At 39.6% G+C, this 14,057-nt stretch overlaps 1 protein-coding gene across 23 annotated transcripts in view; it reads left to right on the top strand.

Annotated features, from left to right (window-relative positions):
* The window catches only part of ANK3 (ankyrin 3), a 201,148-nt gene that overhangs the window by 175,029 nt on the left and 12,062 nt on the right, over positions 1-14,057 (top strand). For 11 of the 23 annotated variants that reach the window (XM_048946937.1, XM_048946932.1, XM_048946931.1 and 8 more), the window contains 6 exons: positions 116-190; positions 1,076-1,207; positions 2,230-2,373; positions 5,263-5,350; positions 7,194-7,572; positions 10,815-10,907. In XM_048946937.1, the coding sequence (XP_048802894.1) occupies positions 116-190; positions 1,076-1,207; positions 2,230-2,373; positions 5,263-5,350; positions 7,194-7,572; positions 10,815-10,907 (911 nt within the window). Of the gene's footprint in view, positions 1-115; positions 191-1,075; positions 1,208-2,229; positions 2,374-4,677; positions 5,351-7,193; positions 7,573-10,814; positions 10,908-14,057 lie in introns of all 23 variants that reach the window. The other 12 variants (XM_048946944.1, XM_048946943.1, XM_048946942.1 and 9 more) reach the window with 3 other exon arrangements.

The following is a 14,057-nucleotide window of genomic DNA, read 5'->3' as shown; positions in this document are numbered from 1 at the left end:
ACAATATAAGCACCGGCAACTTAGTCGAATTCCAGCTATAACTTATAAGAAACTATTGTCCGGTATTGTGTTTTTTTGTGCAAAACTCTTTTAATCAAGAAATTGTAAATCGCAGGTCCACAAAGTCCATGTGAGCGAACAGATATAAGGATGGCAATTGTAGCTGATCACCTTGGACTTAGCTGGACAGGTAAGCTTTTCTGCTTTTATACTGAAATCAGTCTTTGCTGTTGCATTCTCAGGTAGTCTTTTTTACCAAAAGCTGCAGCAAGGCCCTGTCAGCTTCTCCTGAATTCACAGTGAGCCCAGCCTCTGAAAATATTCAGCAGATAGCTGGGAAGAGATGTCTGGTAGGAAATGGCTCAGTGGAGTTATTGTACCAGGTTTCACTGAATCAAATGGAAACTCATAGGGTATATAGCTAAAATGTTTTTCCTCCCAAGATATTACACCGAAGTAGTTGGAAGGATCTATCTACTCAGGGTCAGGGCTTCTGGTATCTGATGCTGTGGCAAGGCAGTGAATTCCTCAAAGCCCTGGGGGCTTCCTGGGGCTCCAGCAGTTTGGTGCCATGTAGGATTGCCTCATCATGTGCCCACCGTACCATCAACATGTTGACGGGCAGTGCTGGCTCCTCCTGGATTTATGGGTGCTGCAGTCAGCTCTCCCTGCTGTAGCAATGGCAGTGCTGGTATGTGAGCTGTGCAGCAAACTCACAAATGAGCAGTGGTCACCAGGACAAGTGTTATTGGTGAGCAGTGATGAAGTCTCCATGGAGCTTTTCTTCACTGGTTGAGAGCGTTATATAAATGCAGTAGCAGCTTGCAGAGACGTGATTGAAAATTCAGAATTATGCCTGTCTTAGGAAACTGAAGTGTTTAAGTGTTTAGTGCCATGCTCGTCATTATCTATTAAGATACCCCTTTGCGTCAGGTAGATTTGCTGATGTCTGTGCGGTCTAAGAAGGCTAATACTTCTAAGCCTGACAGGATAATTGAGAGACTTGTGCTGTTTGGAGCTTTTGTTGTTATTGTTCTTTATTTTTTTTTTTTTTTTTATTTTTTTTTCTTCATAGAACTGGCAAGAGAACTGAATTTTTCTGTGGATGAAATAAACCAAATCCGAGTAGAAAACCCAAATTCTCTTATTGCTCAGAGTTTCATGTTATTAAAAAAATGGGTTACCAGAGACGGGAAAAATGCTACAAGTAAGTTCAATTAGTTACTTCAGTTGTTTGTAAGTTACAGCCTGTTCTAGGTAAGTTAAGTAGAAGATAGCAATTAATTTCTTATGCAAATCACTAATGGGAAAGAAATGTTTCAGCTACATTTTTGCCAGAAGGCAGAGAAGTGTAATATTTATTCAGTACCTATGCAGAGGGAAATAATATCTTCTCCACATCCATAGGACAGGGCAAGAAAAATGTTTAAATCCCAGTGAAGGAAATATTAGGGAAGATTTGGCAATAGCAATAAACCTAAAACATAGAAATAGGCTGCCTGGAAAAGTTACATAGTCTCGCAGTATTGCAGGTTTTAATAATAGACCAGACACTCTCCTCTGAGAAGTAATGTATGTGTTTGAGACAAGAGAACTCTCTGGGGACAAGGTCTGGGTCGATTCTGCTGTATTTATCTCTGTAAATTCCTCAAATTGAAATAGGGGTCTGATTTTTGTATTCAGTCAATGGTGATTGTTACCATTCTCTAACCCACAAACTTCTGCGTGGTATTTAAGTCAACCTGTATCTTTTTCAATGTAAAAGTTGTTTCCGCTATTACTGTGTTCTTGCAACAGGACTGTTGTAAATGTGATTTCAGTGTGTACCACGTGAACAGCCTTTATGTGCATTACTACTTATAAGGCTACCTATTCTGTTTCTTAAAATAGAATTCTGTCAAGGATTTTAACAATCCTTTTACGTTCCAATAAAAAGTTATTTTATTTCAGTAGCAAGTAAATATGTTCTTTAAGAGCTCTTCGACCCTATTTTTCCTGCTTCTTATGTTGCAATATAGCACTCGCGAGGGAAAAATCTTAATAGAGGTACATCTTGCATAAGTAGGCAGCAAAATGACTACATAAATGATGGAGTTTGCTAGAATCAAAGGCATTGGGACAGAAACATTTGTCAGCAACTTATAATTAATGCAGTGTGAATGTAACTGAAACAATTAGACAGTTCTGAACACTGAACCTGTTTTCTGATGTGACTTATTTGTTTTTCAGCTGATGCCTTAACTTCTGTATTGACAAAAATTAATCGAATAGATATTGTGACCCTGCTGGAAGGACCAATATTTGATTATGGAAATATTTCAGGCACCAGAAGCTTTGCAGACGAAAATAACGTTTTTCATGATCCCATTGATGGTAATTGAATTCCATGGTCATATTTAGTTCTGTATTATCTCCGGTAATGTAATAATGTTGTGTTAACTAGATGTTAAGAAAAAGAAGGTCTAAAGAAATGATTGCTTTTAATGTTAAGGCTTTTTCCTCATGGTATATTCGCATTGTACACTGATGTCCCAGAGAACAAGCTCAGGATCCCACAAATGCACACCTAAGTAAGCTCGTTTCCACCAGCCTCAGTATCAGTTGACAAGACCTGAATAGACCTGAATGTTTTTCTCCTTCAGTAGTCGTGTGTTGGTGTTAGTCCATTTATGCTTTCCAAGTTAGCTGGAAATCTCTCATACTCACCTCATCCCCCGCTCTTTGACTTCCTCTCTACGTAAGTAACTGTAAGATTTCTTTCAAGGAAAAAGTGTTCAGCAACTCTATGAGTTATCTACAAACATCAATTATTTCAAGATTTTCATGATTTTTGTTGTTGTTATTTGGGGCCATTATTATCCAAATGTGTAGTGGCAGTAGAAAAATAAGAAAATGTTACATTTTTTCATGAGACAATATCTTTGTCAGTCTAGTAATGACTAAAAATGTAATAATCTTCGCATGGAAGCTGAACACACTGAGCATAGAATTGTGCATGGTTATTTTGAGTCAGATCTTAACAGGATAAGTGGAGTTCTGCTTATAAATCAGAATTGCTAGAGGTATGCTTATTATTTATCATTATGTTGAGCATGCTAAATGTTGTTTCTTCTTTTAAATGTTAGTTAATGACACTGGGTTGCTATATTCTTTACTTTGATTTTTTTTTTTTTTTACCATGTGTTATAAATAGCTTGTTAAGTAAGACTTCTTTGAGTTTTTTTTTTTTTTTGTTTGTTTGTTTTTTGTTTTTTTTTTTTTTTTGTAGTATATTCAAGTTTGTATTGGTCCCTCTCTGTGTTTTAGCAGGATGTTCTTGTACTCAGAGCATATAAGCTCAGTGTACTTCCATTGTTGAGCAGCATTGCTGGTCATTGAATCATTGCACTACAGAAATAATTTTCTGTTGACATTTTAAGAAAGTTGCTCTTGAAATGTTGCTTGCGCCTTTAAATAGCAGCATCAGAGTTTTCCTGAAGACAGTACGCTTCCCTGCAGTTGCTTTCTGTCTCTCCTCTTCTCTGAGCCTTCCTCAAGCTTCCTTTCCTCACCAAGACCAGACCGCCTTTACCTTTCTCTCAGCTGATTCAGGAAACAGAAAAAAAGCAAGCCCTGTCAGAGCATCTCCCTTTGCAGGCAGCACAATGTCAAGTTAACCCAAAGCATGTATTTTTTCCTTCGGTGGGTTACACAGTCTATTATCTGTTGCAATGAATTTCAGGTTTTGTTGTCATTTTACATGTGTATTCAGTTTAATCCTTTTGTATGATTTTCTTATGTTTTCATCAATTTCCTTTTCTTTTCTCTTTTCATTTGATCAGTGTATCTGATTGTTCCCATGTCACCAAGATCGCCTCAGTCTCCAAGATCACCAAGATCTCCTTACCCACCACAGTCCTCTCACCTGTATAACTTTACTGTACCTGAAATATTCATCTAGCTCTCCCTGTGTTTTTTGTATTCTCTTAATTTCCTGCTAACTTCCTTCTTTAGTTTTTTATCCTGCTGTGTATTTACCCCTACTGTTCTTTAGTATCCTCCTTGAGATCCATTTCTATGCCTCATTCTTTAACTATTCTATTCTTGTGGCTCTGTGATTATATTGGAGATAAGTATTAGTAGCATTGTCTTGCTAGTATTGTGTATTTTTTATATAAGTATATTAAGAATGTGGACCTGTTTAATATATATTTATGAAAAGTGACTGTCCAATGTTTCAATCTACTTCTGTCTTTAAAGTCTATTTATTAAAATTCCAATTTTAAAGCAGTAAAAACTCAGAAAGATGTATGCAATTTGGCTGCAAGATTCTGGACTGGCTATAAAGGGACAGCCATCCCTGTCCATGTTTGATTCATTGCATGCAATTTGATTCATAAGGCAATCTGCTATAGCTTGAAAACATTCGAGTGGCTGCAAAAGCAATTGCTGAAATCTTTACAGACTATTTACAAAATAGTCAAAAGTATTAGCTTTGCTGTACTAGCTATTTTGGCAATGCTCTTTTTTGTTCCAAATATTTAGAGCAAAGTAAATCTATCAGAACTGCATTTGTTCTTATACACCTGCATCTCCTCATGGTTTTCATACTTGACGTAACTCATGAGTCTTTTAACATTTGCTGATTTGTTGCTCCATGCTTCATCCCAGTCAGTCCAAATGTGCTGTCTTCCTTAGGTTATCCCACCATTCAAGTGGAACTGGAAACTCCCACTGGGTTGCGCTTCGTGCCACCCACCCCTTTCCACCAGGATGATTTCTTTAGCGACACCTCTAGCCTAGAGTCACCCCTTAGAACTCCCAGTAGACTGAGTGACGTGTTAGTGACCTCCCAGGGACATGTAGATGGTACAGCAGCAGCACCGCCAGTGGTGACTGAAGAAGACACCTCACTGGACGACAGCAAGCATGATTTCTCAGTGCCTAGCGAAGGAACACCTAAAGGTATTTCTGTAGGCCAGAGCCAGTTGGAGGAAGTGGACCTTAAGGATTATCCACGGTATCTTGGTAGTTATGGCGGGATACCTAAGGATGCTAAACAAAGGCAGAGCGAAGAGACTAGCAAAACAGGAGTAAGGACTGAACAGCCTGAGAGAGAAAAGTCTGGTACTGATGAGGAGATAACGGAAGAAAAGTTTAAATCTCTGTTTGAGGACATTCATCTGGAAGAAGGAGCTGAGTCTGAGGAGATGACGGAAGAAAAAGTATGGTCAATTCTTAAAGGTGTTCAGCAAGCAGAACACGAAATGTCTTCAATTACAGGTTGGCAGACTGACTCATCAAGTGTCACTGAGCCACCAACGTCGGGACGCAGGATAGGTGGTAGCCTGCTAGATCGCCTGGATGATAGGTGAGCATCTTCTTGTACATGTGTGTAAATAGCCTTCATGTGCAGCCATTGCCTTCAAGGAGCAGTCTCAGGCTGATGTTCTGCTGTTTTATGAGATTGTGCATATATATATGTATGTGCATATGTATGTAAGAAAAAACATTGTGACTCCATCTGGCTTCAAACATTTTTATTTTCAAAAATGTATATATAGCAAGTTTCATGCTTAATACAGAATTAGTTTACATTATATTTCCTAGATAATCTTTGTTTTCATGTTCTTTGTATTTCCATTTTGAATGAATCTAAGCAAGGCAAATGGAATTGGAATTTGAGACTATGAAATGACAACTTGTTGGAACCAGGATACTGTGTTGCTCTTATTTTAGCAGTCATCCTTTTTATTGCATCTCTTTGCATTCCATCAAAGAGGCATTTCTTTCTCCATACCACAGTTTTTTAAGCTGACACCATTTTATAACGTTTACTTCAAGTGTGTTATGTCATGCTAATTTGCTAGACGTTTTAAGCAATGTGTTTCAAGTCACAAGAAGGTAACAGTGGCAACACCAAATCCATCTAGTCCCATATGCTTCTACCCAATTCTGGCTACAGAAGATGCTCAGGGAACTTGTACGTTATTGGGCTCCATTTACTTTCATCATAATGACTTTCTGAGATGGTAGATGCTTTCCACAGATTTATGATCACCGTGTTTCTCTTGCATGTGCTTTTCCAGCCTCCCACTGGACCTGCGTAAGCTTTCAGCAGTCACAGTATGTGCTGGCATGTTTGGCTATATTGGTGCCCGCTGGGTACCAATAAAGAGCTCTTGCCTTAATTCTGTACTGGCTCTCATGGTTTGTGACAGAAGGTGCCAGCTCTGCAGGTGGTGTAAATCAGCAGAGAATGATTATCTTACAGATCAGTCGTCTCTCTGTCAACAGTTTACATCCTTTGCAGCTTTGATTCAGGATGTTTAAGAGCTCCAGGTGGCATGAGATAGTCCTTCTGAATCAAGTGGGAAGGCTTTTGATTCCAACAAGTTGTCTTTCAAGACTTGAAAACATTTGATCTGCTACTGATATGATTTTTGTTATGTTAAGCAACCATTCTGCCTTATATTATGTGCTTTCTACTGTGTTAAATTAATGAAATATATCTCTTCCAGGAGTAAAAGATCTTCCTTAAGGAGATGACACATCGATTTCTAGCTAGAGGAAATCAACTTGCTATATTTTATAGCAGTTTTGCCAGCAAATAGCTGTGGGTTTCTCTTGCATATTGTCCCAATGTTTATCTGAAAAGCAAACAAAAATAAAAAAGTTTGGTCCAGAGCTTTCTATCTTGTAATCTTTCTGGCCCTTGGCTTTGTGCATTATTGAAATTGTGCTAAGGAATAATTTCTGAGCATCAGTATTTTTCAGGAGGCATGAGTTATTTGGAATAAAGATGTTGAGGGAAGGGTAGCAGACACTTTCATTACTTCCTAGTTTGGAGAGCAGGTTAAAGAATTAGTGCCACAAGGGATTTGTCTTGTGATTATACAAAGGAAATGGTAGGATTGGTGTCTTTTTCTTTGTGGGTTTTTTTTTTTTTTTCCTTTTTTTTTTCCTTTTTTTTTCTTCCTAAGTGGAAGGGAATTAATGTTAAACATTTGGCTTTATTTCCAACGTTCACCATGTTCTCCTTGCTTTTGAAAAGATACCATAATGCGGAAGACAAGGCTGTTAAATAGACTGATGCTTACATGTTGAATTTCAAATTTTACTTTGTCTGAAATGTGAGCACTAAGATTGAAGGCTGAGTGCTTTTCTCTTCTGCGTGTTATTTATGAATGTCTCTTCTTTTTGTTTCTCTGTAGCTTGGACCAATGTAGGGACTCTGTTACCTCATACGTCAAAGGAGAAGCAGGGAAACCAGAAACAAATGGAAGCCTCTCAGAAACCACAACAGAAACAAAAACTAAATCCTATGTCCAGGAATCTTTAAATGATGTGGGAAAACACAGTGACAAAGAAGCCCCAAAAACAAAGTCCCAAATTTCAGCTGGTACTGATGAGCAAACATTGTCATCAACAGCATATCAGAAATCTTTGGAAGAGACTAGCAAGCCAACAACGGAAGGCAGCAAAACATCTGTGCCTGTCAGTGTGAAGAAGATGGGCTGGAGTACTTCAGAGGATGGCAAGGCAAGAACAGGCATCCAAGAGGAGGAGGGAGCAGGAATGTCTGAACAGAAGGTACAGTATGTCCTGTAATTATTAGCTGTTTGAGGAGTCCCTATTGCTTAGTATAGTTTTTTTATAAGACATGTAATATTGTGACAGGTGTTTTTTTAATCCTCCTTTATGTGTGTTACGTTTATTGCCAAATTAAGGAAAGTGGAAGTTAGTGGAAAATTATCTTCTGTGCTATGAACAGAATGAAGTGCAGTCAGGGCAGGCAGAGGAGCCAAGCAGGGTGCTTAATCTTCTTCTTGCTTGGCCCTGAAATCTGGAAGGGATGAGAGCAGCTTGTGATGTCGTTTGCATTGCTGAGAAGCAGGTCCCTTTCCTGCCCGACTTACCTGTGCAAACAGTGCTAGGCAGGTCTGCTCTCCTCAACTCACTTCCAGTAAGGTGATGACACTGTTTTCTGATCTGTTTGTGATATTGAGGAGAGCAAATAAATACGGGGTGTCTTTTGTCTCTTTCCAGATCCCTGTCCCTAGCACCTTCTGTTTTTTTTTGTTTTTTTTTTACTTGATTAATTTGCAGGAAAATAAATCTTGGGTGAAGTCTAATCTCCTTCTTATGCTTTGCTCCTTGGTTTCATTCATCCCAATTCCAAGGTGCATCTAGCAAAAAAATCTCCAAATGTGTAGTACACTTTCCCAGGTGGTAGTTCATTCTTAAATTACTGCTGTGGGTTTCCCCTTCAGTTCTGCTTGCCTGGCTTGTACATACTTACCTGCAGAATCTCACTTATAAGTTGGTATTAGATAAATGAAAATCTTAACAGCTTCCTCTGTGACCTACGTTCTGTTTCCCAGAATTGACTCAAGGAATGGCTTTTAGTCCAGTAGGAATTTGGGAGCTGGTTGGACAATTCCTAGGCTCAAAGATTGCAAAAAAAGAGAATTATAGAATTTCTTCTACATTCCCATGTTAGGAGACAGTCTGTTCTTGGGCATAATACAAGAGAAGACTAAGACTTAAAGAAGTGATGCATTTTTTAGAATGGCTTCTACGTGATGTGGCATTTTTTTTATTGTAGTGCAGTAAAAATGCAGCTGTGATGGGCTGCAATAAATTATTCAAGTTTAATTCATTTCAAACTATTCTTTTGATTGTACAATAAAGAATTATTTTATTGAATAGTAACAATCAGTCTCATCAGTTATGCAGCATATGATTGTTATGATCTTTTTTTTAGTTTGTGACATAGTTAAAGCAATTAAGATCTTTCCTAATGTTCACTCATTTCTTGAGTATTAAAGAGTGTAAGAAAAAGCTGCTGCAGAGGCAGCTAAACTCAGACTGCAGTTCCTGTATTATCAGTAGGCTTTGGGGCAGACCGTGGGTTAATATTATTATGCTCAGTTTAAATACAGAGATAAGCATAGATGTACACTGTAACATGTGCTGAGGGGTGTGCTACAGTGCTGCACTTCCCCCTCTGGATTCCCATCAGTGAGAAGATAAGTTGTCATCCACTCCTGTCCTCTCTTCACTTTTGGATATTCCACCTGGATTGGTAAGAATCAGTGTGTGCATTTCGTATATGCGCTTTTTGCACTACTTTTGCTTTCTTGGTAAAGGGTGATAATCTCATCTTCCAAATAACATTTTTTTTAATAGATGCAATCTTTGAATAAACCAATGTGAGTCAGTAATGGGATTTCTAAACCTGGGTCTCTCACGTGATCTACTTGAAGTCAATAGTTTAATTACTCACAGAATCCAGTTCATAGGGAGATAATTCTTCATGTGCTGTCGTGAAAACAGAAAGCAAATTTCAGTTGCAGTCTGTCTGGAAGGCATTCTGTGGAAAGCAGAGGCAACAAAAGGATATTGCTTCCTAAAGAAAGCAGTTGTTACTGTGACCCTTTGGGAAATAGCTAAAAAGCAATAAGCATTCACCTGCTGGGAGAGGCTGCATCCATATTTTGGGATGTGGTTTGCAACAGAGATAAGCCATCTGGGCTGATGTCTGATGATGTTAATGAAGTGAATTGCTGACCTTGTCCCATGTCCACATAAATGCTCAACATTTTAAAAAGCAGTGACTGTGAGGACCGTATAATGTTTTACCTAAGATTAAGCATTAGATTCAAATGATCTTTTTAAATTAGAGAAGTGCAGCACACTTGTGTTATCCCAAGGAAGGTTACGTCATGTGGTTGAGGTGACTTGAAGTGCCAGAGTTCTGTCACAGCTAAAACCCTTGAAGTCATGCATTAGTATTACTCTTCCTCCTAAACTTTTGTGCTCTTTTGGGAAACTTCTGCTTCTTGTTACTTGTTCAGGGTAGGTTTGGATTTTTTTTATTTTTATTTCTTTATTTGGCTAGTGACAGAGGATAGCAGGAGATGCTGCATGCAGATGAATGTTGTCATCCTGCCCTAAATGCTTTTTTTTAATCTCACATGATCTTTTTTCCTCTTCCACCCACATATGCCGACTCGGACTTTACACATCATTTCTGAGAAGTGCCTCTTGTTTAGGATGCCTTGAGCAAGGTTAAAAAAAAAAAAAAAAAAAAAGAAAGAAAAAGAAGCAGAAGTCAAAGTGCTCCATGGGTCTTGCAGGGAAGGCAGTGGGGCCGGTGGAGACACTGGGATGGAGCAGACACTGGTGTGCAGCACCTGCCCAGCACCAAGCTGTGAGCAGCACCAGGCTCCGCCTGCCCCGAGCTGAGGCCTGCCCCTTCCTTCTCAAGTGATGTGGGGCAGTTGTATTTCAGGCTTCAGTTAGTACTGCTTAAAACGAGATAGATGCTGAGCAGGAAAAACATTTACACAGAGAAGGTCGTCTTCAAAATTCTTGTTTTTAACCTTTGGCAGGTGGGCCTCTGAATCTTTCTGTGTGACTGTAGTCTTTCTTTATAAGGGAATTCACTTCCATGCCTTGTAAATGCACAGAATTGGAATTAGAATGAATTGTTAATTTTTGAGGAGGAAACAGCAAAGTTATTGGAAGATTTTTTTGTACACAAAATTCTTCACTTCCCAGTAAGGTACTTGGAAGTAAGGTGTTAGGTCACATGCATTCCAAATACAATTTTCTAACACTTAAAAGCGGCAAGCATATTCCATACCTGTTATATGTATCTAGTACAGCATGTCAAAGAGCAGAAAATACTTCAGGAGCAGAAGTCATTAGGTATGTAATAGACAGGAAAAATGTTGTCCATGATAACCTTTATTTTCTTGTTGTAGTTCTGATAGCACGTTCTATCTTGCAAATGTGCTGTTAAAATGTACTAAAACTGCATTTATTAGGAATGTAGTGACAGTGAGATTGAGAGTGATTCGAGCTCAGGTGAGGAACAGAGGATTACTACAAGAGTGTATCGACGGCGGTTGATTCTGAAGGTATTTTGTGATGTGCTTTCTTGAGGCTATTGTTGGCATGGACGTGGATTTGGACTGCTGTGTGAGAATGTCACTTCTGGCACAATGGAGTCCCTCTGCCCATCTGTATTTATAACCAAATGGCAGGTGGCCATTCATTGCTTAACCCAGAAATTTATGGCTGTCTCCTGCTGGAAAACTACTGTGCTGCATGGCCTGATGTGTCCTTCAGTGTTTTGCATGCCACCTTTAAGACTACAGCTAGGTATAGAGTGTTGGCCAAATGGAAAATGAATTACAGACTGACATAGGAGATATTTGTATGTATTTCCCCTTTTTCTCCTAAAAAAAAAAAAAGTCTAAATGACAAGTTAAAAAAAATGCAAGAATGTACATGAGTGGAATATAGGGTGACACGGTACTCTGGCTGGAAGGTGCGATCTAGAGTGCCTTGTGTTCTGGAGAGCAGTGGGTGGTGCTGATTTAAAACCTACCATAGTTAATAAAATAAATATAAAAATAAAGAGTGCTTGCATTTGACTTCATTAGGCTTTGTTTAGTATACTTATTTACACATGCCCTGGCACAACATACTTCATATGCTAATAACAATGGTGGAGTCATATAAATTGTTGAATTCTCCCTCATACTGTTTTCTGTATGGTCGTATAGCTTGGTATTATGTGTCTTGATAACATAGCATAAGACAATCATTCTTCATCAGAAATAACATTAGTTCTCAGTAACTCACATGATTTATTAGATTCTCATTAGAAAATCATGTATTAAAGCCATAAAAAGGACAGCCAATGTAGTGCTGTTACTATAATAGCCTAGGATGGAGTTCTTACTTCAGGAATTACTTGTCACACGGCCTGCACCTATCGATATTGCTGTTGTTTGTTTGGTGCAAAAGGTATTATACATGCACAGCACCTTCTGTGCAATGTGAATGGCCGATGTGCTACATGCATACATACCTCCAAGACACAGATGCTTTTGGAAAATGCAGCATGATTTTTTTGTCTGCCTTCATCCTGTATTTCTTTAGTTTACCGGTTTTGTTCCCATTCTGAACCAGGCAAGAATTGCAAAGGCTAAATACTTTGTATTTAAGTAAATATTTTGTCTGTTACCACATCTTTACACCAAGAACCTGCTGCCTTAAATGAAAGCCCTTGGGCAGCTTAGGATATAGCCATTTATCAGTAATTGCCTCTGCAGATAACTCATGACAAGAAATAGGAATGATTCTGTTTTCAGATGGGACAGGTGGCCTGAGGGTGATCACAAACCTTCAAGCGCTGTAAGTGCATTTCTGGTAAGACATAAAGCATCAGTGGGCTGCATGTTTTAAAGGCTGTGCACAGTCAGCCTGTTTCTGGGTTTTCCCACCCAATGTCTGAGCTATTTTAATGTCCGCTGTCTGTGAATCAGGAAGTGTCAGAATAGGAAAGAGAGAAAGTGAAAAAGGCAGTCTTCATTTTTTTTTTCCCCCAAGTACAGTGTTTAAAAAAGGGCATAAAAAAGTGTTTTTAAATGTGGCAGTGTAATTTGGGGTTGTGCTTACAGAGCAGCGGTGCAGCTCTACAAAGCTACAGAGTGCTGTGTCTGCACAGAGAGTGGTGTGGTCTGCAGCTGGCTCGGGGGAGCTGGCTGGACCCTCTAGGGATGTGTGTGACTGGAGGCAGCAGAACTTGTGTGGAGCCAGGGCCGGGCTGCCCCTGTTTCTGGATTTTAACACCTGTGATATTTCTGTCATTTTCTGATGATGCGTAGCTGCTTCTTTTTTTCCCTCTGCATCTTGAGACAGGTTTGAAATGGAGCAAGAAACTTTCAAAGCAGCAGTTGCCAGGCCTTTTAGAGAAAATTTAGTAAGAGAGCAACCATTAGGTACATTTTGGTCACATATGATTCATGAATTGATGGTATGAAGTAGAAAAATTGAGCTTTGAGATTGGAAGGTATCTGGATTTCGATTATTTTTTTCAAATTCCTGGGAGCTGAGGTTCTGTTGATGTGAAATGAAGTCACAGAGCACGTGCCAACTGAGTACCAGCTCCTTGTTCAGGCAGCTCTCAGGACAGGGTAGGGAAGCACTGGCACTGGCCCAGAGAAGTGGTGGATTCCCCAGTTCTTGGAGACACTCAAGGTTAGACTGGACCAGGCTCTGAGCACCTGATGGAGCTGTAGGTATCCCTGTTCATTGCAGGGGAGATGGGCTAGGTGACCTTTAAGGATTCCTTCCAACTCAAATGATTCTGTGCTTTTTGGCAGTTATGCCTGAACCATGGGAGCACTTATCCTGCACTGTCTGACGTTAGGGATGTGGTGTAGCCAGCCCTGGCAGGCTGTGTTGAGAATGTCATCCCTGGAATAAAAAACATTTTGAACATCTGCAGAGCCTGGGTAAGGGCTGCATAATTCTATGGCAGTGCTTGTGCCCGTGCCGCAAGCTCACTTGCCTTGTGCCAACTGCAGCAAATGGACACAGAGGAAGGTGCACCTGGGCAGAGCTGCACGTGGGGTCAGTGTTCTGCTGTAGTCTGTGTTCATCAATGCCTCCGTGCTGCATTAAAAGCAGCAGAAATACTCATGTAGCCTGCAGGAGTGAAGTTTTGTCACACCTAAACCTTGGGGATAAATTGACTCCTGTGGAAAAAAGAAATTTGCAATGTGCCTCCATGGTTACTGTCAGGACTGAATTGCTTCATTGCCTTTGTTCTTCTTTCTCAACTTGTTTTTCATTTCAGTGCCATTCCACGTTATTGCTAACATTATTATTTCCGTTTAACTGCTACCTTAGTCCTCTTTCCTGGCCCAAATATGTAGAAGTCTTTCCTGTCCCCAGAGGTATTTTCCCAGAGGTCTGAGAGCTGGGTCCTGTCAAGTGCTCTCGAGCACATTCCCATGGGATTTAGCACTTCAGAGAGCTGAGCCCATAAAACCAGACAAGCAGGGGCTGATGCCCATTTCCACATGTAATAAGATTGTATTTTAACCTCAAGGTAGTGCAGATGTTTTTGGTTTTGCTTCCTTTCGCTCTGTTCACATGGCGGATTGATGGGACAGAGCATTGCAAAAGAAATAGTTTTTTATAATAGTGAAGGAATGCGAGCAATTAGCACACAAGGGAAAAATAAGAGTGCTTCCACAATGTGCACTTTCAGA

This window comes from Lagopus muta, chromosome 5 (assembly GCF_023343835.1).
Source record: "Lagopus muta isolate bLagMut1 chromosome 5, bLagMut1 primary, whole genome shotgun sequence".
NCBI classification, from domain to species: Eukaryota; Metazoa; Chordata; class Aves; order Galliformes; family Phasianidae; genus Lagopus; species Lagopus muta.
The sequence above is the reverse complement of the archived record's forward strand: the minus strand, read 5'-3'. Positions and strand labels throughout refer to the sequence as shown.